The following is a 27,670-nucleotide window of genomic DNA, read 5'->3' as shown; positions in this document are numbered from 1 at the left end:
CATTTTGTTCTTAAAAAAAAAAAAAAGGCAGGCAGAGTTTTGGATCCACTTCTCTGAAGTGATGACTTCCTTGTTGCAACTAAGTTTTCTTGTCTTTTTAAGGATATAATGAACAGTGAGAAAAGCTACGATTCATTACCCAACTTCACTGCTGCTGACTGTAAGTATTGTGTAGTTGCGTTACTGCTTCCAGTGAGTTGGAAATAAGGAGCTTCCGCAGATGAATTTGCGGGCGTCTGTTTGCTTGAGCATAAGCATGTGAATGAAGGTGCGGAAGCATGTAAATAGTGATACTAAGGAGCTTGTGTGCTCTTCGTACAGAGTTCTGTCCATGTGGTCAGCACTGGAATGTTTGGTAGTCAGAGTAGAGATAGGCACGTGCAAAACCTGTGCAACTTCTGTTCGTGCTTGTATTGGGTTCCTGTTTGCTTGGACATCTGGGTGGAAAGTCTCACTGGCTGTTGTGCATCGGCACGCTGAGCTAATGGTCATTTCCTGTGTGTTTGGCACGTGCTGGGTAGAAAGCTTTAGGAAGACACTGAAAGTCTGTTAAAACTCCTGTGAATTAACATCAGTGTGGATTGAGGGGTGATGTACCAGAAAAAAGGCAGAATCTGGTATTTTATGACACTCCTGGATGTGTCAGGTGTTTTATCCTGCTTTCTATTAGGCAGTTGTGTGTATGGGATGGGAAGACTGGGAAAGCAAAAACATTGAACCTGGCGGAGGAGAACAAAGTTAGAGCAAAAGCGTACTGATAAGTCTTACAGAGCAAAATGTAAACTGCTGGTATAGGGAGGGTGTTCAACCTGCCACTGAAGTTATTTATAGCTAAACAATTCATTCCTCACCTTTGGTATGAATATATGAAGTTCTCTTTTAAGTATAGTGTGTAGTTAGGAAAAACTGGTTTCCTCAGTGCCCCATAGCTTGTTGGCAATCTAGTATTCCTCAGGAGTAGGAAGAGAGCAAAGGCTTCCCTGGTTTTTGTTTGGTTGGTGTTTCCATACACGCCCTCCCCCCCCCCCCCGCCCCCGGCCAGTCTGGTGTTTTTTAGCAGCAGCTACAGGTCAGGGACTGCAGTGTAATGAAGTTAAACATCTTTATTAACATTTTATCGGAAAAAAAATAGTGTCAAACTAGAAAGTTGGAGTTAAAACTGAGACAGAATACGAGTTAAAACTAATGAGCAGTTTTTCAGTGTCTCTTCATGGTTCCTTAATGGTTGAAGGCTAGAGACTGTAGAATTACATTTTGATTCAGTTTGACTCAACTGTATCTTAATCTTTAGAGGCTTATGTGGCCTTTTGTGCTCTAATTCTTAGAGTTCTAATCCAGTGCATGGTGTGGGCTTTAAGGGGAAGAAAAAACTGTCGACCAAAATCTGGTACAGCTTTAGTCTGTTAATTTGAAGTATAGTTATTATCTCTAGATGTGAGTGTAGGAGGGAAAGGGATGTGATTATTCCGTGCTGCCCTATGACATGAGTGATACGGGATTTTTTTCTTTTACACCTCTACAGAGTAAATGAATGGAGATAGATTTTGGTTTTAGATACACATGGTTCTCTGTCAAATTCAGTTAGAACTGGATTTAGCTCCTATAACTATCCTTTTATTTTTGGAAGAAAGAGTAACTAAAAATATTTTTATAGAAGTCGGTCTGATTCTTTGAAGAATGTTTTGTGTATCTCATGTATTTTTTAGGTCTAAGACTTCTTGGAATAGGAAGAAACCAGTATATAGATCTAATGAACCAATGTAGGTCTTCAAAAGTAAGTTTCTTTTATTTTCCCTCCTTTTCCTTCACACCACCCTCCACCCATATTATTTCATAGGAAATGAAGAATGAAATAATTTCATGGGCCTGGTTAGTTCAATAGTGTAGCTAATTGAGTGTGACATAGTGTATTGCTAATTATAGTGTGTTTTCTGAAGTTAATAAAGAGCTTTTTAATTTAAAATCGAAGTATACTAAAGAAAAAGATATTCAGCGCTACATTTTTGTTTAGTGTTTTTTTTAAAAAAATCTTATATTTTCAGAGCTATACTTACTCTATGGCACCAGATAACTAATGTCTCCTGGGCAGTATAAACATATATATAAAACATATATAAACATATGTAAACAGTATAGTGGTACTAATTCTGGAAGGGTCATTCCATGTTTATGTGGGTGCAGTTGAGATCAGAGTTTATTCTGGGACAGTCCTCCATCTTGGTGTAAATTTTTGTAGTATGTATGTTTTTCTCTAAGACAACGGTAACGAGTCTGAACAGGCATCTTTGCCTGTGAACAGCACATGTGGAAAACATTGTAATGACTGCTGATAGAAGTAGGCCCTTTAGTTCACAATGGTTCTTTTCTTTCTTCAGGAAACTTTGTAAGTGCTCTTACAGTAGGTTCACAGTGCTCCTTCAACTGAGAGTGTGCTTACCAACATACGAAGCTGGTAGACTGAACCAAAGAGTAATGGCTATACAGTGGAAGAGAAGCTAGTTAGGTCTATAAATAAACAGTGTCCTCCAGTTTTTCTTTCTTGGTCTGACATTCACTGTACTTTTTTAGCACTATGCATATTGGCAATGTGGGGTACTTTGTCCTTTAAGGTAAATAAAATGTGTTCCTGAAAGGTTTTGGTTTTTTTAAAAGATCATTTAACTTCTTTAAAATACCCCATTTGTTTACTTTGTTTGCTGTGCTCTCTTACCTGTTCACAGTAGAAGATGTCATAAATAGTTTAAATTTGGACTTGATCCTAAGGTGTTTGAATAGTGTGGGTTTTAATCAGTGACATGTACAATATGGATGAAAATACGGGTTTAAGGAAAGACTTAACATTTTCAGACGTGAATAATTTTTTTTTTCTCATTTTCATGTGATTTGAGAGAGGGGGGTAACTTTCACTGAATTACAAGGCTAATAGTATTTGTGTGTGCTCAGCCTATGAATATAATGTACTGAAAAATGGATTATTATAAAAATCAAGATCAAAAGTAGATGGCTGTCTGCATATGTGAAGTGCTCTATTACTATCTCAAATGGACTGTACCACTGCAGAAATTTTTCAGAAGGAAAACTGCTCATGATCTGTTACCCGTGAAACCTGTGGAGATTGCTATAGAAGCGTGGTGGGTCGTGCAGTCTGGCTACATCACTGAGGATGACATCAAGGTATTTTAGTATGGATTGCGTCTCTGAGTTTGGTCAAATGCTGATAGTCCCTGCAAACAGGGGCTTCCTTTTGTGTAGAATAAACAAAGATTATTTTGCAGGTTTACAACAACTCTTTTATGGAAAAGTTACTGGAAGTTAGGGAAATTGTTGTGTTTTCTTTGTTGATACACTCTCCCTCTCCCTGCTTTGTACTTTCTGCGCTATGCACAGTGCTGAGGTGGTTTTGCATCGACCAATTTGTGGTAACTAATGTGTGTGATAATGTGCTTTGTAGGGAACAAACTACAAAATATGTTTTCTTAAATATCACGTTTAAGTCCTGACAGCTCAATTTTGACTGAATCTTCACCTTCTTTAGAATCACAATATTAGTGGACTTTATTTAGTATATATTTTCATTGTTTCTGCTCCTCGTATCTCATTTTTTTTTCATTGTTTGCACATGAAAAATTTGTGAGCTGACTTAGTGTTTCATCCTTATTCTGCGTCCATTCTTACAGTTTCTTTTTACAGTCAGCTAGTCATTTGATCTGGATTTAATTCCTTCAGTAAGTCTTTTGTTTAGATTGGAACATACTTAAAGTAATGGTGGAATCTTTTTTTGGCTGCTATTTGGAATATCTTAGGTGGTAGCTACTTACATTCTGACATCCCATCAACCCAAAGTAGTTAACCTGAAGCACATTACTTTGATATTGTAGTGGACCTCTTTCTAGAATGGTTCCAGCTGTGTGGCTGAACATTCGGTCTGAAAGTTTTACAGAGCAAACCTATTATACTGTGGACTTCACTTGCCGATACCTGTGCAATTAAGTACTGCTTTTGAAGCATGCATAATTTTGTGTGGGGACAAGAGTGAAAAATTTTAAGATTTTAACAGAAACTGCAGTGAATTCTTCAGAGCAAATATTTTGATTAAGAACATGGGTTACTTCCTGTAGTCTGATATTATTTATGACGGATTTGAGGCTGAAATGGTTGGGATTTTTTTGAGTGGTATTAAGGAAATTGCATAAACAGAAGACTAACATGATTTCTTTTACCTAGATTTGTACTACATCAGAGAAGTCTGCTATTGATAAGATAATTGATTCAGGTCCTCAGCTTGCTGGTTCATTAGACTTCAGTGTAGTTCACAGTAAGTTTCTAATGAACGTTCCTTTTCTGTTTGTAGGTCTTGTTTAGTAAATTGAGAGTAGTGTCTGAAAACTAGGAATAAAAGGGGATGATAGACAGCTGAAGCATAAGAGCAGGTGGAGGAAAATACTCAAGAGCTTGTACAGACTGCAGTCTAGATTTTGTAAGTGGTTTAATGGTGAGGCATGAGCAGCTGTTGCTCTTCTATTGTTTGATTCAACAAATTCTTTCGTTAGAAACTGTCAGTAAAGATTGAGGGGGATGTAGGTGGGGACAAGAGAAACTAAAATTTAAAATGTCGGAGTTGGTAGTCCTGGCTGGTGAAACTTCACTCCTTGCTTTTCAAAGGAGAGTTTTTGTGATGTTTGTACTGTTTGAACAATAGGGCTTAAACCTAAGAGGCTCTCTTGCTTCTCAAAGGTCTGCAACCGTTACTGAAAAATGGCATGCATGTGTCTCTCCATTTCAGCATAACATGTATTAGATATAGACAAATAACATTAGGCGAGGGAGTACAAATTCACTGAAACTCCTCCTTGAGAAGTCTGTCTGTAAATGCTTGGCTTACTACAAGCAGTCAGACCTGTGCACTGTAGTTTTCCTAGGAGATTGAGGCAGAATTCCATTGCCTGTTACTGGAGCAGAACAAAACCTTAAAAAAGAAAAGAGGTAGGTTAAATTCAAGCTCTGGAGTGGAACTGAAACAGTATAGGGCTTAAGAAATTTGAATTCTGAAAACACAATCTTTCTCTATCCATGGCCTGGTGTTGCTTGTAGAGAGTTGCAGCTCAGTTTTAGGAGGTTTAGAAGGATCTAACATACCTTTTTTACTCTAACTCATGGGTAGAAAAAGAATGTACAGATGGTTAATGTAAAGGACTGCTAGTAGGATGGGATTTTATGAGGAGAGAGGACTGTTTAGTCCAAGCTACAATGCTATCAATACATTTCAGGTACTGTAAGTAAGGATGTGTCAGCTATGAGAGCTGAATCTGAAGGAGAAACAGTGAAGAGCATCCTTAGAGTGTTGATGGCTTGTAATGTCATCCTGATCCGTTATTGGAGGTACTAATTTTAGTGGATATACTGTAGATACATACACACACGCACACTGTAGCTGGGCTGAGCTCTGTGTATGTGTGAAACATCCTGATAGTTCTGCTCCAGGTGTTCAGTCACACTTCATCTGAGGGTGGTTGGTGCACTTGCTCCCTGCTGTGATGAATATGGTGTAGATGGATTGATCTTGGGTAACACCAAAGGAACCACTGACAATAAGTTGGACTTATTTTATACTGTGTGATTTAGCTTTATGCTTTACTGTTAAAGTATAGCTGTTCCAAACCTTAGACTCGAAAGATAACCCTGCTGAAATGTTTTGCCCTTCCTTAAGACTTCTTCCTGGCTTACCTACTCTGTTCAGATGCTTAGCACTCAAATCTCATACTGTTGTCCTTATTATATGCAATGTCCATCTGTATCTGCTGCAGCTTTGCTGGTGCCTTGTGCTGAAGTGTCCTAGAATTTATTTCTCCAGTTGTATAAAAAAGACTTTCTGTGAAGAGGTGTGGGAAGGACATGTGAGGACCATCAGAACTGACGTTATTTAGTTTGTGTCCTTCCTACCAAGTATACGAGTTCCAGCTTGAGTTAGGGGAGAACCAAAATGTAGCCAGCATCCTCAGCTGACAAAACAAATTCAGGACCCACCCCACCCCTATTTCTTGACAGTACAGTGATGAAGGTGAAAATTATGTTAACATTTAGGCGGGGACACACTTGTCTTTGTCAAATGTAGCTGCTTTGATCTGTGGTCATTCTACTGTGCTTGGTAGTCCTGAAGGTACTTGTAGAGCTCTAAGGGCACTGCATCAGACTGCAAGTGAAGAGCTCTGGTTTAGAGTGACACCTGTTTAATATTAGTTGTAGTTCATTGACCCATGCATTGCAAAGTAATATTCTAGAGTGGAGGCTATTGGGAAAAAATACTTTAAATTCTGAATTGGTTGATGAGGAAGTCTACTTTGTGTCATTAATACTCTGGAACATGCATTTTTCTGAAATTATGTGCTTTTATTTATAAAGGCTTATATAACAAAGGATTTATTTACCTTGATGTACCAATATCCGATGACAGCTGTATAGCAGGTAAGTAAATATTTAATGGTATTATACCTATGTTTTCTTATCCTGTAGTTGTCTGTCTTGGAAGCTGCTTGTCTGTGTACGTGAATTTGCTTAAACAAAACATTTAAAATATGAATTTTTTTCCTGACTAAATGTTTTCAACCCCATTAAATCATTGTTTTTAGTGTATATAGGATTTATTTCATCTTGATTTTTGTAGGTTATTTTGTATACATATTTAGGTAAGATGGAATTCTTTTAAGGAGTAATGGCATGAATTAAGAAGTACCCTCCTGTACATCTGTAATGAAAAGGAAGAATAGCATAGAGAAAGGTAGTTGTATATGGGTTTTTGACTACTGTTTTCTAGACAGATGCAACTTTTTAATAGATGTCGGTTCCATCCTTCATGGTCTTGTCATCTCAATTAGTCATGTGCTGTGTCTGGGGGACTATGTAGGAGCTTAAACTAGCACAGTATATGGCTGCCCTTTGGACAGCTCGTTATGGTACCCTGGGTCTCAGGGATTTCTGAATTTAGTATAATCTGCAAAGGCATAAATCATAATCATTTGGAACCTGATCATGCAGAAGTACCTGTCATTGCTGTAGTAGAGATCAGTTAAGTCAAAGTCCTCTAAGTACAAGAGACTTACTGCTTAAATAATAGCTTTGGGAGTCTCAGCTCTGGAGTGTGTGGGTGGGGTGGGCTTTTGTGTCCCATTCCCATCAGAGCTATTACAAAATCATTTTATGGGCTGAATGACTGGAAATCATCTGTAGTGGATGAGCTGGAAACTGCAAGGCTATGATACAAGGTAGAGTGTCTTTAATTTTTAGAAGAAAACACATTGACAACCATTGCTTTTCTTCAGGAGTGGGAGAGTATTAAATATTGTGTATACTGTCTTTAGGCTTTTCTTTTTATGACTGGGAAATCCTCAAAATGATGGGTACCATGAAAACTAAACAAGTGTAAATTTATTTTTCCATTCAGTTTAATAAAGAAAGTTACCAAATTGTAATTTTGCAAGTAATTCTTTTTAGTGCCACCGCTTGAAGGTTTTGTGATGAACAGAGTGCAAGGTGATTACTTTGAAACACTCCTGTACAAGATATTTGTTTCAATAGATGAACACACTAATGTGGCAGAGGTGAGTAAAACTTACCCTGTGTCGGGGATATAGGAATACTTGAAAGGCCCAGAGCCCACTGCTGAAAATACTTAAGGCAGAGATACGGATTGATATAAAGTGATTTTATTTAGAGGTATTGTGAAGCTTAAGATCCAACCTGTTTCTTATACCCTGAATGTAACTTTTATAGTGCTTCAGCCTTGAAGGAGTACCTTCAATTCAGTGAAACAATTCCATCAGCTGGAATGAATTTATACAGGAGTGATTAATATAGATTATTTTATATGAGCTAGAAATGGAACAGGTCTGTATTGCTAGTGTGAAATAAAAATTTAGTATTTCTTTGGCAGTGAAAACATGCAAGGTATTAGCTTAAAGTGGGAATTCAAATTTTGCATAAGTGTTTATAATTTCAATGTGAAAAATATGTTTTCATAAGGTCTTATTCTCAAAACTTGATGCATAAGCACCTGAAAAATATCCATTAAATATATCCAGGATTTGTTTTCCTCTTTGCATGTCTTCTGATATACAGGAGTAACCTGGAAATTATACAGTGGAAGATAACCTCGTATTTCTTTTGCATGCTTTCAAGTAGGACAGCTGTGAGACTTCATGCTCCTACCAGTACAGGCTGGGTTTAAAAATAAAGAAAACCAACAAAAAGATGCCAAAGCTCACAAATGGTGAATTAGCCTGCATTATCAGTACTGTATTGTTGATTCTTCTTTCTTTTTTTTTTCTTAGCTTGCAAACGTCCTAGAGATTGACTTATCTTTAGTAAAGGTATGTGGGCATAATGCATCTGTTGAACTTTATGTGGAAAGTTCACTGTATTGCAACCTGGTTTCACATAGCAGTTGCTTATTATGTATATGTGTGTTTCTTCAGAATGCTGTGTCCATGTATTGTCGGTTAGGCTTTGCTCATAAAAAAGGCCAAGTAATAAACCTGGATAATCTTCATCCATCATGGAAGAATGTTCCTTCGGTAAACAGACTGAAGTAAGTGTCTCTGTTCTTTCACGAGGCTTATTTTTCTTACTGAAGAGAAAGCTAGAACCTAAATCTGATTGTGAAGCTATTGGTTGCTTGCTTTGACTTCTGCAACAACAAATCTCACTTGGCTTTCTAACATGTGTAACGACAAGAATACCTGATTCTCTTTTTAATCTGAGGATAAGGGGTGGTAATTTACCCTCTAAGCTCAGTGTACTACTTTGTTGCTGTTACTTAGCGCTGTCTTTTTGACCTTCAAATGTCTAGCTGTTCACTTTTGAAGCAGGCAAGTGTACGTTTGCTTTAAACTCCTGGGGCCAGAAATAACAGCTGTTGCTGTGCTAGTACAGAGACAAAGTCTCTTCGCACTCCTGTCGGTGAATATGTGTGTAAAGTTTGCTTGCTCGCTGTCAGGTACCATTGTAGTTCTGTCACTGACAGTCTCACATATATGTATATCTAGATCAAGTCCTGGGGATGTGATGTTAATACTAATCAACAAAGAGTTCTCCAAGTTGGAGTGCCAAGTTGCATTAATTAAGAATTGTCAGGCACTTTAATACCAGTTAAGCCATTTAAAATGACCACTATGCCTGAGTTTTCTTTAATGCTAATTCAGACTGTGAGAAAGTGAATTACATTTTCTCCGTTGGATTCTTCTTCAAAGACAGTAGTTTGATTTTTCAGATCTCTCTTTCAAAATCTGGTGTTTTCAAACCCCCAAATAAACTCTTCTGCTGAAGCTAAAGCAGGGCTCTGAGGGGCATCAAGCTTTGACTGTTTTAGGGCTTAAAAGTATTGAGAGGCATGTATCGGGTATGCCCATGCATGACCTGCTAGCACTGGAAGGCAGAGATACTTCTCTGGTGCTACAGTGACCGATAGATGTGGGTTTTAATTCACATTAATAGGAGTACTTTGGATCCTCAAAAGATGCTGCTTTCATGGGACAGTGGGGAAAACAGAAGTCCTATACAGGAAGCTGGGTCATCAGCCACAGATACAGATACCAACAGTCAAGATGATCCAGGTTAGCACTAACAGTAAATTTTGATACATTAGGATCAATTATTTTTATATTTTTAGAGTGCCTTAGGCTGTAAAGGGGTCTAGAAACAAGTAAAATGCAGACTGTGTAGATCATTTTTTTCATATGGAATATACAGTGGGGGAGGTGGTGTCTACTTCTTGGTTTAAAATTCTTTAGCCAAATAGTTTTTTTTCTTGAAATGAGGCTGTATTCTGGATATCAATTGATACAGAGATACGAACCTCTGAATTAAGTCAATCAGTAGTTTAGTAGTGATAAGGGAATTCTGTTCTACTCACTATGGCAATAACTAACTTCTTTCTTATTTTTTTAAAATAGATTTTACTTATACTTGATTATTTTATTTTTAAACAAAACAAATTTGATCATATATTTTCTTTTTGTTCTCTGTTAGCTGAAACAGCCAGCGTGAGCAGCCTGAATCTGTCTAGTGGACACACAAAGCGTATTGCCTTCCTGTTTGATTCTACTCTCACTGCCTTTTTAATGATGGGAAATCTTTCACCAGTATGTCAAAATTGTTCAATGTATTATGCCAAGAATAAATATGTAGAGTTTTAAAATACTTTGACTTCAATATAATACAGCTGTAATTATTTTTAAAAACTTCTGTATTGTTTGTTGATAAGAAATGTTTTTGCTTAATAAAACTTTTGCTTGCCCATTCCGCTCTCGAAGAATTAAGACAGTTTTGGTTTGTTGTTCCAGAACTTGAAAAGTCATGCAGTCACTATGTTTGAAGTTGGGAAACTGTCAGATGAGAGTCTTGACAGCTTCTTGGTGGAGCTGGAAAAGGTACTGTTACATGTTTGACCAAATGCTTTTTCAGCACTTAGAGTGTTAAAGGGGCTCACCCTCCCCCCCAGTATTTTCGTTGTGTAAGACTGCTTATTTAGCAATACAGTGATAGAGAACAAGCACGGTATCATACTAACCTAAGTGGTTAGGTCAGAATGTCTCTTACTCACAGCATTTATACCTCTAGTGACTTTCAGGGACACGCTCTGTGTGTGTTGTATGAATGTGGTGAGTTTGGTGACCAAAGTGATTTTATGAACTACATTTTCCCGAGCCTGTGTGTACACACACCTGCATTTGTGCTTGTTCAGTGGAAATCACTTTCCTTTCAGTAAGGCATAAATATTTCTGAGAGTCTGAGTGTCATTTTTGTAGGAAAATTTGACCATTATGTGCTGGAATGTTTAACTTATCTACCTCCTAAAGATAATTCTAGAAGGACAGCTGTAGAATTACGTAGAAGGACTGCTGTTAACTGCTGTATCACTTTATTCCAGTCAGGATGACTGGACAGTTAAATCCTTTAACCGAAAGACTGAATGTAGTCCTGATTTAGAGTCATAGAATCGTAGAATGGTAAGGGTTGGAGGGGACCTTAAAGATCATCTGGTTCCAACCCCCCAGCCATGAGCAGGGACATCTTCCACTAGACCAGGCTGCTCAGAGCTCCATCCAACCTGGCCTTGAACACTTCCAGGGAGGAGGCATCCACAACTTCTCTGGGCAACCTGTTCCAGTGTTTCACTACCCTCATGGTGAAGAATTTCTTCCTAATATCTAATCTAAATCTGCCCTCTTTTAGCTTAGAGCCATTCCCCCCTTGTCCTATCACTACACACCTTTGTGAAAAGCCCCTCTCCATCCTTCCTGTAGGCCCCTTCAGGTACTGGAAGGCTGCTCTAAGGTCACCCCGCAGCCTTCTGTTCTCCAGGCTGAACAGCCCCAACTCTCTTAGCCTGTCCTCACAGGAGAGGTGCTCCAGCCCTCTGATCATCTTTGTGGCCCTCCTCTGGACCCACTCCAACACATCCATGTCCTTCCTATATTGGGGGCCCATGTGTAGATGCTGTCTTTGCATACACTTTGATTGACTGACTAGCATTGCTAAGACTCACTTTTCATTTAATACTTGCTGTAAATCACCTTAGCATATAAACTGCAGATTTGTTACTCAATTACAAAGCTTTAAAATGCTGATTTGTTATTCTTTTCTTTCATGTAATTGATGCTTGTGGAAACAACCTGCCACTTGTATGCATTTATTTTGTTTCTTGTTTAGGTTCAAAGTACAGGTGAAGGGGAGGCACAGCGGTACTTCGATCATGCACTTACACTGCGAAACACAATACTGTTTTTGCGGCATAATAAAGACCTGGGGGCACAAGCTGTACAGACTGATCAACCAAATAACGGTACTATGAACACTTTTGAGGAAATCCTACTAAGTTTATTTATCGCTCTGCCATGGACTCAGCTTTCTGATTCAGCTGCTGTTTCATAAAGCAATCCGTATCCTACTTGTTTAAAAATATTTTGAAGCCAAAACATCACTTTTTTTCATCGTCCTTTGATCCTATATTACATGGTTTGCCTGTTGAATGATAGATTTGGTTGCCAAGGCTTGGACTTAACATCCAAGGCAACAGAGTAAAGCATAATGATGGCAAGACAAGCTGAACTGGAGGAAGAGATTGATTTCAAATTGTGTGTTTCTGAAGGCCTAAATAAAGGAGTCATTGTTTAGTCGGAGTTGTTCTGTCGAAGAAGCATTTTTTGTGTCATGAAAGAGAGTGTATTCTTCTAATGGGGGTAGATATGTATTGTTGGATTTTTAAAAAACCTTACCTAGCTTCCTCAGTATCTCTGTGCTTATTTCCTAGCATCAGTTAGTTGGTGAGGAGCAAGCTGTAGTTCTGTGCCAGACAACCCTGTATGACTGGAATTGCTAAAATTATGTAGATTTATTAAAACTCAATAATTTAACACTTAATTGTGAAAAATAATGTATTCATGGCTTAGCAGGGTAGAATGGAAAACCTGAAGTTATATTTTTGGTTGTATGTTCCATTTTAAGTAATAATTTAACAATCTTGCATTTTCAACATAGGATTTCCTTTGGACCTCTTACGATGTGAGAGTTTGCTCGGCTTGGATCCAGCTACCTGCAGCAGAGTTCTCAACAAAAATTACAGTCTGCTGGTTTCCATGGCACCACTCACCAATGAAATACGACCTATTAGCAGCTGTACACCCCAGGTGAAAAAATACTGAGGTTTTCCCCCAGTAACTGGTAGTATAGTATCTTCTGAATAGCTTTGTTTTGGATATATCTGTTAGATGTCCCTTTTAAAGCCACTCATTTATTTGCATGTAGAATAGTATTGCAGTCAATGTCAGATACTTTGTTCTTGAATTTGTATTCATAGAACATACCTTACTATAACGTTTCTGTAAAGAGTCTTGCAATACTGAATTAAGTACCTAGACTATCATCAGTAGCAGAGTAATACATTAGAACTCCTGTGCTGCAAAATTAGATTTATATTTCTTTAAAACTGTTGATTCTTAAATGATATCTGCGCATACAACAGTTGCAATATTAAGTTCTTTCTAATTTCTTGAATAATCTCTCTTCAGCATATTGGACCTGCGATACCAGAAGTCAGTTCTGTTTGGTTCAAACTGTATATTTACCATATAACTGGACAAGGACCGCCCTCTCTGTTACTTTCTAAAGGAACACGTCTTCGAAAACTTCCAGGCATTTTTCAGGTGGCATATGAATGGATTTATTCTCCCTTTCTGCTTCCAATGTTTCAAAGACATGCTTTAGGGATAACAGTTGAAGTCAGGGGTGCCACTCATTGTAGGTGATGTACCTTTTCTAAAAGCAAGTTTACTGTAGCATCTTGGTTTGTTTTCTTTCTAGGTTCTGAAAAAAAGAATGCTACTTCTGTCTCTCTTGTTATCATGTGACTCCAGTGTATTTAATGCCACCCCTTTCAATTTTAGTGTAAAATGTGGTACTGCAGTCACTGCAAATTTGTAAGCCCATCCCCAGAGGGTGTTACAAAGTTGTAGAAGAGCTATATCAAAAGACAGAGACCTAGTGTATTGTGCTTTTTCTAAAATGTAAGAAACGACACCTCTACGTATAACTTTGCCTGATTTAGAAGACAGCTAAGACGGTCACTTCCAGTTTGTCAACTGTAGAAATCTGTGATGGAGACTTTGAAGTTCTAGGCCTGTAATTCTCCCTGCAGTTTAAATGGCTGAACAATTTAATAAAGGTTGCACTAGGTTGGACAAAAGGTCTTCCTAGCCCAGTAGCCTGTCTCTAGCAGCAGGTGTAAGTAGAAAGAATAAGCACAATATGTAATACTTCCTCTTAAGATGTTTCCAGCCCTCCCTGTGTTCTGGTCTGGAACTTCCTGAGCTGCGTTTGATTTTATCTATATAGAGGTTGTGATGGGATTTCTTTTCTCTGCAGTGATCAGTTGCTCTCCCAAATTGCTTCCAGCCTTGAATCCACCTGACTTTTTAGCATCCATACAGTGCTTTGGCAAGGAGTCCCACAAAACAGTGCAGGTGATCAGCTCATGCCTGAAAGGCTTCAGATGCTGCCTTCTCCTGTTCTCTCTGTGAGATGCTAATAAGGACAAATGTGTCACAAAGGAGTACTATTGGGTATTCTGTATACTAGGCAAACCTAGGTGGAAGTGGCTGTGACAACTTCTAAACTTGCCTGAATGAAAAATCATTGTATCTATTGACTTTGATTTGAAATGCTGCAGATGCTTAGCAGTGTTTGGGTCTTGCTGCTCACAATGGAATTTGTAAAATAATATTGTTCAAATTTATAATTGCAGAGAGGCCTCTACAGTTTTGCTGTCATTGTTCTGAGTAGATACTTGAGGAGCTAAATATATTAGAAAGATATGGAGACACTCAGAGAGGGATGTGTATTCTTAGATGTACCTACATCAGCAGTCATCTCTGGCTCTAGGATTTGTAGATATATTTTCCATTCATCAAACCTCTTTCATGTGTCCTTTTCCTTTCCAATTTCAGAAGTTTTGTTGATACTTCTAAGACTTACTTTAAGATAACATAGCAAGGAGTGAATCAAGGCTTCTAGAGCAGAAGGCATATTGTAAGGCCATTGGTGATGAGCTTGATTCAAACCTTAGCCTGTCATTAGCTTCAACTACCAGTAAATGTACAGATTGCGCGCTTTTATTAGTAAAAAGCATTCAGTAGGTGACCTTGGAAAACTTCAGTACTGCTTGAATCTCAGTGTTCTAATAGGTCAGGTTTACTTGTACTAGATGATCTCTCATTCTGCCCTATCACAAACTTACTGGAGCTTTTTTCCTCTGCATACATATGTGAATGCTTCTGCTGATGTTTTGCAGTGTCATTTTGTTATGCAACTGTCAAGACATTTCTAGAAATCTTATGGAGATGCAGGGGAATTCAGTCTTGAAAACCAAGAAACTAGGAAATTACTTCCTAGTCAGTGTTCTTTTCTTCCTGTCCATCCCCCTTGGATAGGTATTTTGGGGGTTGATACATCTTTGTTCTCTTGATGATGATAGTTTATTTAGCTTACATTTTGCTTTTAAATTTATGTGGTATTATTTGCATCTCCTGTGTGCTAGGAGGCTGCTGCGTTGGCCACATAGTTATACAGGAATTGGTGACGGGCAGCTCCTGTTCAAAATAGCATCTTAAGTTTGAGGTTGGCAAACTTCTGTCTTTACTGGGAATATGAATGAGTGATCCTTGGTACAAAGTGTAACACTACAGGGTCGTAGTTACCTGTGATAACGTCCTAATTCTAATGATATGCTAATGTCAAACTCTAGTATTTCACTGTATGTGCTTGGATAATCCATTACAACTGTAAATACTCTTTAATTTCTCTCTTCTAGGGTTATGATCGCTTACTAATAACGTCTTGGGGTCACGACCCAGGAGTAGTTCCTACTTCAAATGTGCTCACAATGTTGAATGATGCTTTAACGCATTCTGCTGTTCTAATTCAGGTACAGAGCACTCTGTATAAATGATGAAAATGTGTGATTTTTTTTTTTACTTCAGCTGGTACGTGGTAGAGGAGATTAACAATATAGGAGAGCTATACTTTTGCCAAGAGCTGAAAAATGTTTAACTTCTGTAGCCAGTGCTGCTAGGATTCAGTGGGGCTGAAGACACTGGTTTTGAACTGAATGCATATTACGTATGCATTATTGTATTATGAGCAGATATAATAGTTTTGCTAGCTAAAAATGAGATGTGGATTTATGACAGTGTTGGGGGTGTAGTAAGTTGGAATGAAAGTGGAGAGCCCACAAGCTTTTTAGACAGTAGTGATATGAAGGCATATGAACTGTTATTCAAGAAATGCACTTTTTCAGAGTGCTTGGTATTCAGCTCTTACAGTAACATATAGCAAAACATGCTCTTTGTCACAAAGGGCAGAAGTAGAGTGGATTTGTCTATTCAGGGGAAGTAAAACAACTTCCTCTTCTGTTCCATCAGTGCAGCTGAATTCTCAGAATTAATCATTCAAATAGATGTTTAATATTGTAACAAACATAAAATTACACCTTCTCAAAGGCCCCCTTGTGACAGCCTTGACTGCTCAAAAGTGTTGTGTACTTAGGGGTGGAAACTCCAGTTTTCTCCAGAAGCGCTTGGTGATTATGAAATGTTTTTTTAACTAGTAGTTGGAGAGAAAAATTGCTGCCTTTCACTGAAGTTTAGCTTCAGTGTGTTTACTTACCTGCATTTTAGGGGGGAGGATGGGGTATTTTGTTTGATTAATTATTTCAGCTAAGAAAGAACTTTAGTAATCTACTAGTTTCATCAGCTTGTTTGGTGCCTTTTAAAAGAGGGCACAAGTAGGACTAAGCTAAGCTGATGACTATTTTTCTAACTTAATTTCTTGATGTTCAGGGGCACGGCATGCACGGAATGGGAGAAACAATGCACATACCTTTCCCATTTGATGAAGCTGAGCAGCAGGGAGGTAACTGACTGTCTTTAATGTAATCTCTACACCACCATATTTAATTTTCTTGCATGTTACCTTGTGCAGTAATATTGCAATAATCCTTTCAATACAACTTTTCTTGTACTTAAGAGTCAAGTTAGATGAGGAAATTGAAAGACTATTTAAAAGGTTGACAAGTCTGTTCTAAGCTTAGAGATATGGTCTTCTGCTTTCTATCTTCTCTGTCCTAATTGGAATGTGTTTTCTGGCCTTTCTTCTCTCCTAGCACAGCTGTAAAGAAGTAAATTCCACAAACACCTCTGAATCTTTCTTTGTGCATGTTTGCTTATTAATTAGCATATTTGTTAACTGCATAAATAAATCTCCTGTGTATTCTATTTCAGTATCTCTTAACTGTAAGACAGGGGAGGCCAAAACTGGACAAACTTGCCTGGATTAGTAGCACTAGGAACTAATATGAAGGTTTTTTCCTCAGGAAGAGCTTTGCTAGCAAAATCTCCTATTCCTTCAAAGTCTACCTAGCTCAACTGATTTTGAAAGGCAGGAATGAAGATGTTCTGAAACACTCCTCGATGAGTAGGACACAAGCTTTGGGTAGTTGAGGCCTAATTCAAAAGCATGAGTTTTAGATTTCATATTTGGAAATTATTTAAGCTACCACTTAGAAAAATCTGGACCAGCTAGAAGTAAAGCTAACTTCCCGATTTAGTTTTTATTAGGTTCAAAATGAGTTACTTTTATATTCACTCTCTGGGATGTCTGTTTTTTGACTTGATGCTAGGTGAAAAATCTTGAAGGCAGGATCTTTTAAGTTCTAGTATGAACAACTCAATGTTGAAACGCCTTGTTAAGTTCTAATACTGTATTCTAATTCTTCAGAATTTCAGATATGTGGAACTTGTATCTTGTATTGAATTTGCCATAAAAGACTCTGGCACTGAAAGAGCTGGACATCTGATTCCTAGCTGAACCTTGCCATCTCTGCTGTCTGTATGTGTCTGTGTGTGAGAGAGATCATCTTCTGTTTGTATTTTTCTTTCTCCTCGCCTCTCTTACTGTACTATAAAGTACCAGTTAGTTCTTGGTGTGGGAAAACTGTGATCACTTATGTGTTATCCGAGATCTGCCAGTGTGATCACTAAGCTGGAGCATTACAAGAGAGAAAAATCCAGATAAAATACTTAACCTGGCCTAGAGATGAACTGTATGGTTATGGAGGAGGCTTTCTGTAAAGTAAACTGGAATATGTGTTGTTTTCTACTAGACTTCTCTCGTCTGAACATGGGCATTCATACGGCTTTAAAAATACTGAGGAACAAAGTAGACTTGCAGCACTTTTGTGGCTATGTCACTATGTTGAATCCTTCAAGTCGGCACCCTAACAGAAAGCTAAGCGATGCCTCTGATGGAAGAGGTTAGTTACCAATGATTGTCTCTATTGGCTGTGTTCCTCTAATTTCACATACAATCACTTTAGCAAAGGTGATCAAAGGATTACGATTCTTTGATTTATAACTCTACAAAATATTATCCAACACAGATAGGAGCCCATTTTTGAGTGTAAATCTATTTGCAGTAGGCTTACTTCGTAATTCTTCTTTGTGACTAGCTCAGGAATAGCAAACACAGAATCACAGAATCACAGAATCACAAAATAGTAGGGGTTGGAAGGGACCTCTGTGGGTCATCTAGTCCAGCCCCCCTGCCGAAGCAGGGTCACCTACAGCAGGCCGCACAGGACCCCGTCCAGGCGGGTCTTGAATATCTCCAGAGAAGGAGACTCCGCAACCTCCCTGGGCAGCCTGTTCCAGTGCTCCGTCACCCTCAGAGGGAAGAAGTTCCTCCTCATGTTCAGACGGAACTTCCTGTGCCTCAGTTTGTGCCCATTGCCCCTTGTCCTGTCACTGGGCACCACTGAAAAGAGCTTGGCCCCATCCTCCTGACACCCACCCTTCAGATATTTGTAGGCATTTATAAGGTCCCCTCACAGCCTTCTCTTCTTCAGGCTGAACAAGCCCAGTTCCCTCAACCTCTCCTCGTAGGGGAGATGCTCCAGTCCCCTCACCATCCTCGTAGCCCTCCGCTGGACTCTCTCCAGTAGCTCTTCATCTTTCTTGAACTGGGGAGCCCAGAACTGGACACAGTACTCCAGATGAGGCCTCACCAGGGCAGTGTAGAGGGGAAGGAGAACCTCCCTCATCCTGCTGGCCACACTCTTCTTGATGCACCCCAGGATCCCATTGGCTTTCTTGGCAGCCAGGGCACACTGCTGGCTCATGGTTAACCTGTCGTCCACCAGGACACCCAGGTCCCTCTCCGCAGAGCTGCTCTCCAGCAGGTCCACCCCAAGCCTGTACTGGTGCATGGGGTTGTTCCTCCCCAGGTGCAGGACCCTGCACTTGGCCTTGTTGAACCTCATCAGGTTCCTCTCTGCCCAGCTTTCCAGCCTATCCAGGTCACGCTGAATGGCAGCACAGCCTTCCGGTGTGTCTACCACACCTCCCAGTTTGGTGTCGTCAGCAAACTTGCTGAGGGTACATTCTAACTCTTCATCCAGGTCGTTGATGAAGAAGTTAAACAAGACTGGGCCCAGTACTGACCCCTGGGGGACACCACTAGTTACCAGCCTCCAACTAGACTCAGCGCCGCTGATGACAACCCTCTGAGTTCTGCCATTCAGCCAGTTCTCTATCCACTTCACCGACCACTCATCCAGCCCACACTTCCTCAGCTTCCCTAGGAGGAAATCATGGGAGACTGTGTCGAAAGCCTTGCTGAAGTCAAGGTAGACAACATCCACGGCTCTCCCTTCGTCTACCCAGCCAGTCATGTCATCGTAGAAAGCTATCAGATTGGTCAGGCATGATTTCCCTTTGGTGAATCCATGCTGAATCCATGAACACAGACTGAAAAATCACTGGACTAGAACAGTCAACAAAAGGGAAAAAAAAAAGGGAATAATTTCAAAAAATTAATAAATTTTGTCATTTTTATATGCCAGATCTTATTCTTTCATAAGTGTGTTGAGGATCCCTAAGTGATTCTTGAGTCCTAAATTGAATCAGACCCTATGTTTCTCCATATCCCTTCCTCCAGTTTTATAGCAGTATGGTCTTTGGGCAAAGCTTGTGTCGTGTTCCTTACATCGGGTGGTAACTAAATTTGTATTCACCTGCATGTTTATCTAAGAATTATTTTACGTTTAGGGGAGGCTGAACTGGCATCAGGATCTGATGTAAATGGGAGCACAGAATCATTTGAGATGGTAATAGAAGAAACCCCAACAGATTCTGCAATCAAGCAAAGCCTTGAAGGTATAAACATGACAAATGGCTTGTGGTAAACGTTTTAAGTCCAATGAGATATCTTGGTTTTAAGGATTTGAATGCGTTGTTTGATTGTCTGGGACAGTAAGTGTAACACTAACACTTTTTCCTTCTTAAATTTTAGATTCCCTAAAATCTTTGAGCAGTTCAGTAAATGAACTGCCTTAAAAGCTATGAACTGTCCAGTGGATCCTGATCTGAGATAACTGGTTCTGGGATCAATATTCTTGCCTTTTCTTAAAATTTTGTTGTCTCTTGGTTTGTTTTCTGCAGTACCCACAACAGAACTGGAATGGGTTCCCCTGGAATTATGCTTTGGCATTCCACTCTTCAGCTCTGAGTTGAATCAGAAAGTCTGCAGAAAAATTGCCACTCATGGATTATGTGGAAAAGTAAGGTGAGCTGTAATTTATCAGCTATAGGTTTAACAAGTTATACATGTTATGTCCAGAGCTTCTGCAAAAACGATACCTACAACTCAATGAGTACAGGAGCAGAACTGAGCGAAGGTTCATAGAGTAAATAATTCTAGTGTGTAAGGTGGTTGCTTTTTGGCTCATAGATCCCAGCTATAAAGTACAGTCTAGTAGTCCTTAGTTGTGGTGAGATTAAGACTAGGCTCTTTTCGTAGTTTCTGCAAGGTGAAAATTAATTCTTTCTAGTAAACTGTCTATGAGCAGATCAGGAAAAAAAGTAAATGTGGGTGCCTTCCTACTTGTTTCCCCTTCCCAGCCTAGCACAGACTTTTCTTTCTTCCTCTTAACCCCTCTACCCCCACACCTGTTCTGGGGGGCGGGGAGGCAGGCAGGAAAAAAAAGTCTTACTGGTAACACTTTGATGTAAAATGCATTTAGCTTTTGTGGAAATTTTCTTTACTATTAGTATCATATTTGCTAAATTTAGTTATGGCTTATGATCAAGCTATCTTCTGCTTTTTACTGTAGTTATTCTTTATGAAAGATTCTTCTTTCAGCAGTGGGTTATTTGGGTTTATGCAGGTTTTTTTGTTTGAGTTTTTTTTATTTCTGGGGCGTGATTTTGGAGACCAAAAATAAGGCTGCTTGAAAACATCGCCTAAGGGTTTTGTTGTAGTACTTGACCTGCTTTTTAACAGTGTGTCACTAATCTGTTTCTCTAAAGTCGTATTACCAGACTGTCCTACATAAGAATGAAACGTGATAAAGTTTAATATATTAATATCTTATGTAAAATAGAATTGTTCAACTGCAGTAGTTTCACTTTAGCATGGTGTGAACGATAGGGAAAATAGCATTTAAGCTAACTAGACTCAGGAGCAGATGAGATGAGTCGAGCACCTCTTCAGCAATGACAATGTTATCGAGCTTTCTCTGTGAAAGCTTTTAACTTTGTCATGTGATCTTAGGTACTGCTAGTTACTTGTGAGGAAGTTGTTATGGTGGTACTTCACCAGTAAAAATGTGCTCACCTTGGACACAGCTTCTTCTCTTTTGTTTTTGACAGCCTTCAAAAACTCTTACATTCCAGTAGAAAGTTATCTCTTCAGGTCCTTGATTTTGTTCATTCATTCCAGGTAAGAAGCAATAATCCGGGTGTAAATCATTCTGTATGGTCAGTTGTCCCTTTTTGCCCTCCTACTTGCCATTCTTGGCTGTATGAAAACAGACAAGGTTTTTCATTTGCTTTTTCTGTAAATGGTAGCTGTATTAAAAGCACTAGCAACCACAAATTCTACTGGTAGCAAAAAGTGAGTCCCTGTTCCCTGTCCCTTTTCTAGCCTTATATAATGCTTGTCTCTTAACTTCTGTGGCTGCATCTTGTGTGTAATTAGCTTCATTGTTTTTTATGGAACTTGCACAGCAAAATTGTTCTTCATTCCTCCTGTCATAACACAGCCTACTCTGCTGGTTGCTGGGTTGCTTCTTAGATATGTTAGGGAGATTTAATGCAAACCATGGATATGCTAATCTTTTGAGATTTTTTTATCTGCATCTCACGTCAACTATGTTCCCTTAGGAAAAAACACAACACATCAACATGTGTTTCATACCAGTATACTTTTTGCACTTCTCGTAAGATCATAGAATCGTTAAGGTTGGAAAAGACCTCTAAGATCATCAAGTCCAACCATCAACCCAACACCACCATGCCTGCTAAACCATGTCCTGAAGTGCCACATCTATGTGTGTGTTTGTTTTTTTTTTTAACACCTCCAGGGCTGGGGACTCCACCACCTCCCTGGGCAGCCTGTTCCAACGCCTGGCCACTCTCTCAGTAAAGAAATTTTTCCTAATATCTAATCTGAACCTCCCCTGACACAACTTGAGGCCATTGCCTCTCATCCTATTGCTAGTTACCTGGGAGAAGAGACCAACACCCGCCTCCCTACAACCTCCTTTCAGGTAGTTGTAGAGAGCTATAAGGTCTCCCCTCAGCCTCCTCTTCTCCAGAATAAACAGCCCCAGCTCCCTTAGCTGCTCCTCGTAAGACTTGTTCTGCTGACCCTTCACCAGGGTTCCTCTAGACCTTCATGATGAATATAAATATATATTATATATATTTATTATATATATAAATATATATAAATAAATAAATAATATATGAGTATGAATATGTAAAACTGTGTACTTTTGGAGGATTTTTTGAGTATAGATAGAGAACAGGGGTCTTGCATGCTACACAAAGAGGAATGTCAAGTCCGCAGCCTGCTTTAATTCTGCATGGAAATGTATACTAGCAAGGCTTGTCCACGTGTAACATGGAGCCTGCTTAGCTGCTTATGTCTGAAGATACTTTTCTCTAAAATTCTGTCTTTTCAGTAAGGTAAGGAACTTGCAGGTTACTTAACCAGGTAGTGTTATGGATGGTGTGACCCTGAAACCGCCGCCTCAGGAGAACATTGGAGATTCCCAGTAGGCTTAAAGCCTTGAAACCATCTGTCAGACAGACTCAAGTGACTCCTGTCCTAATATCTTAGATGTCATCTCTGAGATACGCTTTTCTTGATGATGGTCTGTATAGAGAGGAAAAAAGGTGCTGAAGTGATTTTTAAGCTAAAAAAAAAAAATTCTGGGAAATAAAACTACTCCAAGTATGATCAAGTCAGTACCTCCAAATATGTGTATACCACTTAGCACAGTATGGGTTAAATAGCAGTGCAGTAACTGTCCTGAAGATTTTATAGCTTTAAATTCATTTTGCTAGGTGTTTTCTTCATTTTTGAGCCTCAGGCTTCCCAAAAGTTTTCTTGGAAGCCAAATAATGCATGCACAGACGCATCTGAGACACCTGTATGCTTATTTCGTGATTCTGTTTGTGTATTCTGTTTTTACATCCATAATGATTTGGTATTTATTGGATTAAAGTAACACACTTCAGAAACACTTAAGTGTATTTGCAGATTAGATTAGCCTGTCATATTCTGCCTGTTAAATCCTTCATTGTTTGCCTTGTTTTTAAGACACTATATTTTCTTCTCTTGCTTTTAGGAAGGTATTTCAACACTGGATCAGCTCCATGATGCTGGTTCCTCAAGCTCACTTTTGCAGCCTATTTCTGCAGATATGGGTGTTCCACTCCCTGCCAAGAATCTCATGTTCAACGAAGGTGTTTTATCCGAATGGAATGGATGGTCCCCTTCCTCAGTTTTTTTCAACCACACCTAAGGAACAGGTCAAATAGGGATTCTCGTGCATTGATCACTAAATGCCTTTCTTCTGTTATGGTTAATTCCTAGTGCCAACCACTAAGAAGTGTACTGCTGCTGCAGCATAACCCATGTAAAAGTAGTGTTACAGAAATGTGTTGTGTTGCAGTATTGGGGAAATGCTTAAACTGTCTAGAACTTGTTACTCATTACTGCATATCTTGCTGCAACAGAGAGCTTTTTAGCTGTCAGCACTATTTTTATCTTGAGACAATCTTTGTTTTATAACTAAATACACCCTTTCTAGGCTTTCTGATTGTTAAATTTCTATGCTGTCACCACAAAATTGCAATAGTAGTTTTCTATGTTCGTTACTCAGACATAGGTTCTGTTTAGTTTTGTACTGTATTACTGAAAATCTTTCTGTGTAAGGGTAAGAGATTTGGCTCTTCCTCTGAAAGCTCAGTGATGCCTACTGTTTAAAAAAGGCATCATGGTGATATGGGGCATTAAGAATTGTTGAATTCTGTAGTTCAGCTAAAACCGAGGCCTTGACAAATCAGTATGATGGGGAGAGATTTGATACTTGCAGGAAGGCTGAGTTAGTGCAGACTCAGAGGCCTGCTGGTGACTTAAGGCCACTTTGAAGACAAGTGGTGCACTTTCATCTCTGGCAGAGTTTGATGGAGGTGTGGAATTATGGAAGGGCTGAAGTGGTCAGCTGTGTTCATGGGTTTCTTCATGGTAGCGGATTCATCTTGCTCTTGTATGAAACCAGGAGTGTCTGAGACTTGATCACACTGGGAGTTGGTCCCTCGTCGTTATTTGGGGCTGGTGATGATTGCTGTGGGAAAGCTCCTGATGTCATAAGTTGAGTTTAAGGTAAATAATTAGATTATGTTTTAAAGAAGAGAGCTTTTGATTTTTCACGAGTCATTAACAAAGGAAGATAACAGCAGAGAATGTGTAGGCAGAGACTTCTCTGATCTGTTTTCCTTGAACAGCTGTTGATTATAACAAATGTTAACAGTGAGCTGTCTCATCTAAAATCATGTTCTGGCTCTGTAGGGGCTGATTTTATGTAGCATGATTTCACTTTGTTTATATTGGGCATTAACAACTTTTTGCCAGCTTAAAAGAAGTCTGTCTCGTTTAGCACATGAGGAGAACGGGAGATGTAAAATGTTAAGACTTTTAACTCAGCTGTCTGAAGTACTCTGCCAATTCTCTTTAATGGAACTGCCTTGTTTTAAATAGTCATAATTAAAAATGAGACTTAACTATCCTGTCATTACTAGCCTACAGTACATAGTGGACCAAGAATCTGTGGCATAGATGATGCTGGCTAACAGCAAGGAGAAAAATGGCAACATTTGGGTTTGTATCCTGTTCTGTATGTCTGTAAGAAAAAACATGACAGAAGTTTGCAAAGGACAAATGTACCACGATAGGATAATGCAGCAGCTTCAGTTACAACTGTGAAAATTCCATTCTTCTTTTTTACCTTTGCTTTGTATACATTCCTAAAGTGTAAGGGTGGGACTTGCGCTCTAAAAAACTGGAAGTCTGTAGTACTTCAGTTTGCTCAGTGCTGCTTTCTTACATCTATTTTGGTTTTGTATTTTACCAACAGCAGCTGAACTTAGTATTCTGCATATATTACAGAGTTTGATTATCTATATAAAGTTGATCATTTACACTACAGTGACTTGTGTACTGGACGTGCATACTCTCCTTGTGGTGTTTTTTAAGTTGCCTTATTTCCTTCAGAAGAAATTAGAGAGGAATTTGATGTCAATCTGCTAGAAATGGCGGAGGAATCATTTACTGTGAGAAGAATTTTGTGGAGATTAAGCCAGTATCTAGCACTGTAGAGGAACTAAGTAGTAGGTGATGGCTTACACTTTCAGTACTATAGGTGTTACTTCAAGTGCTACAGTGAGCTGTAGTAGATGTCTATACTAGTATGTAAAGTGATGATAGTGCAAGTTGTATCGAAGTTTCCGAACGGATGAAAATTTCTTGTTCTCACTGCATATTCCTCAGTGTTACTAAGTGAAGGATACCCTCTGTTACTAGGTTTTCTAAAGTAAAAGTTTCTAAATAAAAGTAGCCTGCTCTTCAGAGTTATTTAATACCCATAAATATTACTGTTAATGATAAGAATTCCAGATACGTTGCAGTTTTTTAGAACTCAAGCCACTCTAATTTAGGTGTTTCAGCACTAGTGTAGGAGCTTAAATGTTCAAGTCTGCATATCTGAAGTTTACTGAATAGATTGCAACCAAAGAAGTCCATAAAATCCCTGAAACTCGACTACGGCTCCAGTGCTTGGGATGGTCCAGAGGCTTTACTCAAAGGACGTGACTTTTCTTTTAAATACGGTGTAAAAATAAGATCTCAAAGATCTTCATACCAAAAGACTCTATTTTATATTGTATTGCAAATAAAGATAAATTAAATTGGTTTCTTTTCAGTCAGTTTTATTGACAGGGGGGAAAATCACACGCATTACACATTGTAAAGCTGTTCTGAGTTTGTCTTCAAGATTTTTAACTTGGAGAAAAGAGATTGGCTTTGTGCACAACAGAAGTAGCATTCAGTCTAGGTGGATATACCTGAAGATGTACAGGAGCCAACTAGAAAGTGTGTTATGTTTGTTTTCAGTTTTTTTGATTATAATTTATTATTTCACACTTCTTTTTTCTTTTCCCTCATTGTTCTCAAATTTTCCTTTATTTTCTTGTTCAGTGTTCCAAATGGTTTGTATTTTGAAGGTTTTAAAGTACGAGTGTACCTGAATACAGTTGCGCTCTTCTAGTGTGACATTGTTAATATTGTACACTGAATTGTACAAAGTCTGTGTTCAGTTAAATTATTGGCACATGTAACAAATGTTTGCAAATAAACTGTGGTGTAGGTCAAACCATGTGCAGAATCTTTCACATGTGGTAGGTTTCTTTTTGGGCACAGCACTAAAATCTCCCTCTGTCACGGTAGTGCTGAAGACTTCAAAATGTCATTGAAGTATCTTTTCCCCATATGCATGCAATTCTGCAGAAATGCAGTTTTATCAATGGAAACTCCTTATTTTAACGTGGTCTTTTCCATACCATATGTTGAATCTTTAAGGAGAAGAGAAAGTACAAGGGGATGGTGTGTGCTGCATCTCCTTCAGCCATAATCTAAAACTGTAGTGTTTGATATTGGATGTTTGAAGGCACTTGTGCATGTGGTGTCTTATCCATTTTCTTTGACTAAAGACATTGTTGACTAGGAACTTGGAAGAAATGAGACCGAAATTGTTATTTGTTGCTTTAAAGTAGTCCAGGCCGAGGATTCATCTTAGCAGTATTACTGCAGAGAGTATGACTGATTATAATATAAAAAAGAAATGCAGACCTAGATGGTGAAAGAAACCAAATAACCTCCTTCTTGGCTTTAAACCTTCCTTTATTCTATCTCAGATTTTCTTGAGAATCTGTATGTAACCACCTTTTTTTTTCTCTTCCTTCCCCATGACTCCAAGTCCTTTTGTTCCACTTGAATACTCCAAATGTATGCATCTAGTTTTGTCATTGTGATAGAGCTCAAGGCTTCTTTTCAACCACGGATGAAATGTATCTGGTTTTTATTGTTCAGCACTTAAAGCCAATATTAATTCTTCCCCCACCCCTGTCCCGTGGAACAAAGCCAAGCTTTTTGGTGCTCCTTGAAGAAGGCTTTGGATGACATTGATAATCAACATCACTTGCTTAGGAGCTACTTGGTACAAAGTGCCTTTTGGAAGTGAGCTGGGCTTGGAGACGTAAAGTACTTCTGGGGCTGCTCTGTGGTACGCAGCTCGGGGATCCATCGCTGTCTTCAGTAACGCAGGCTTTAAGGTTGCAGGTAACTCCTTGTGTCCTTGATTCTTTTGTTAAGTGATTCTACACAGCTTCACAAAGCTGAATCGAAAGTATCACTATGCGAATAGGATGATGGAGGCGTTGGCTTGTGACAGCTTTAATGAATACTGATGTTGGATTCGTGCAAATTAATGGAGACACAATTTAATTAATCATTGTGTGTTTACGTTATGGATCTATGTCCTGTATCTCAAGGCTCCCAACCTCCATCCTTTGCTTTCCCCTCCACCCTCCCAACCTCTCAAAGAAAAATACTGTTCCAAATCCAAGCAGACCTGTGAGAACCTCAAAATAGGTGCACAGGTGACCAAGGTTTTCTCCTAATATATTGCTGTAATACAGAAAGATAATTTCTTACAGTTGCTTAT

The 27,670-nt window shown here is 38.9% G+C and overlaps 1 protein-coding gene across 1 annotated transcript in view; it reads left to right on the top strand.

Moving 5' to 3' along the window:
* Positions 1–26,320, top strand: part of FAM91A1 (family with sequence similarity 91 member A1) — a 30,623-nt gene extending 4,303 nt beyond the window's left edge. The window contains exons 4-24 of the mRNA XM_075415594.1: positions 103–160; positions 1,707–1,774; positions 3,061–3,174; positions 4,225–4,315; positions 6,400–6,462; positions 7,489–7,595; positions 8,325–8,363; positions 8,469–8,581; positions 9,487–9,605; positions 10,021–10,133; positions 10,335–10,421; positions 11,704–11,836; positions 12,532–12,680; positions 13,062–13,196; positions 15,359–15,472; positions 16,386–16,458; positions 17,708–17,857; positions 19,650–19,757; positions 20,043–20,166; positions 21,252–21,321; positions 23,237–26,320. Coding sequence (XP_075271709.1) covers positions 103–160; positions 1,707–1,774; positions 3,061–3,174; positions 4,225–4,315; positions 6,400–6,462; positions 7,489–7,595; positions 8,325–8,363; positions 8,469–8,581; positions 9,487–9,605; positions 10,021–10,133; positions 10,335–10,421; positions 11,704–11,836; positions 12,532–12,680; positions 13,062–13,196; positions 15,359–15,472; positions 16,386–16,458; positions 17,708–17,857; positions 19,650–19,757; positions 20,043–20,166; positions 21,252–21,321; positions 23,237–23,413 — 2,205 coding nt within the window. The 3' untranslated portion in view covers positions 23,414–26,320. The remainder of the gene's footprint in view (positions 1–102; positions 161–1,706; positions 1,775–3,060; positions 3,175–4,224; positions 4,316–6,399; positions 6,463–7,488; positions 7,596–8,324; positions 8,364–8,468; positions 8,582–9,486; positions 9,606–10,020; positions 10,134–10,334; positions 10,422–11,703; positions 11,837–12,531; positions 12,681–13,061; positions 13,197–15,358; positions 15,473–16,385; positions 16,459–17,707; positions 17,858–19,649; positions 19,758–20,042; positions 20,167–21,251; positions 21,322–23,236) is intronic.
* Positions 26,321–27,670: the final 1,350 nt, after the last annotated feature.

The sequence above is a fragment of the Opisthocomus hoazin genome, chromosome 3 (assembly GCF_030867145.1).
Source record: "Opisthocomus hoazin isolate bOpiHoa1 chromosome 3, bOpiHoa1.hap1, whole genome shotgun sequence".
Lineage (NCBI taxonomy): Eukaryota > Metazoa > Chordata > Aves > Opisthocomiformes > Opisthocomidae > Opisthocomus > Opisthocomus hoazin.
This window is presented reverse-complemented; position numbering and strand designations above follow the sequence as displayed.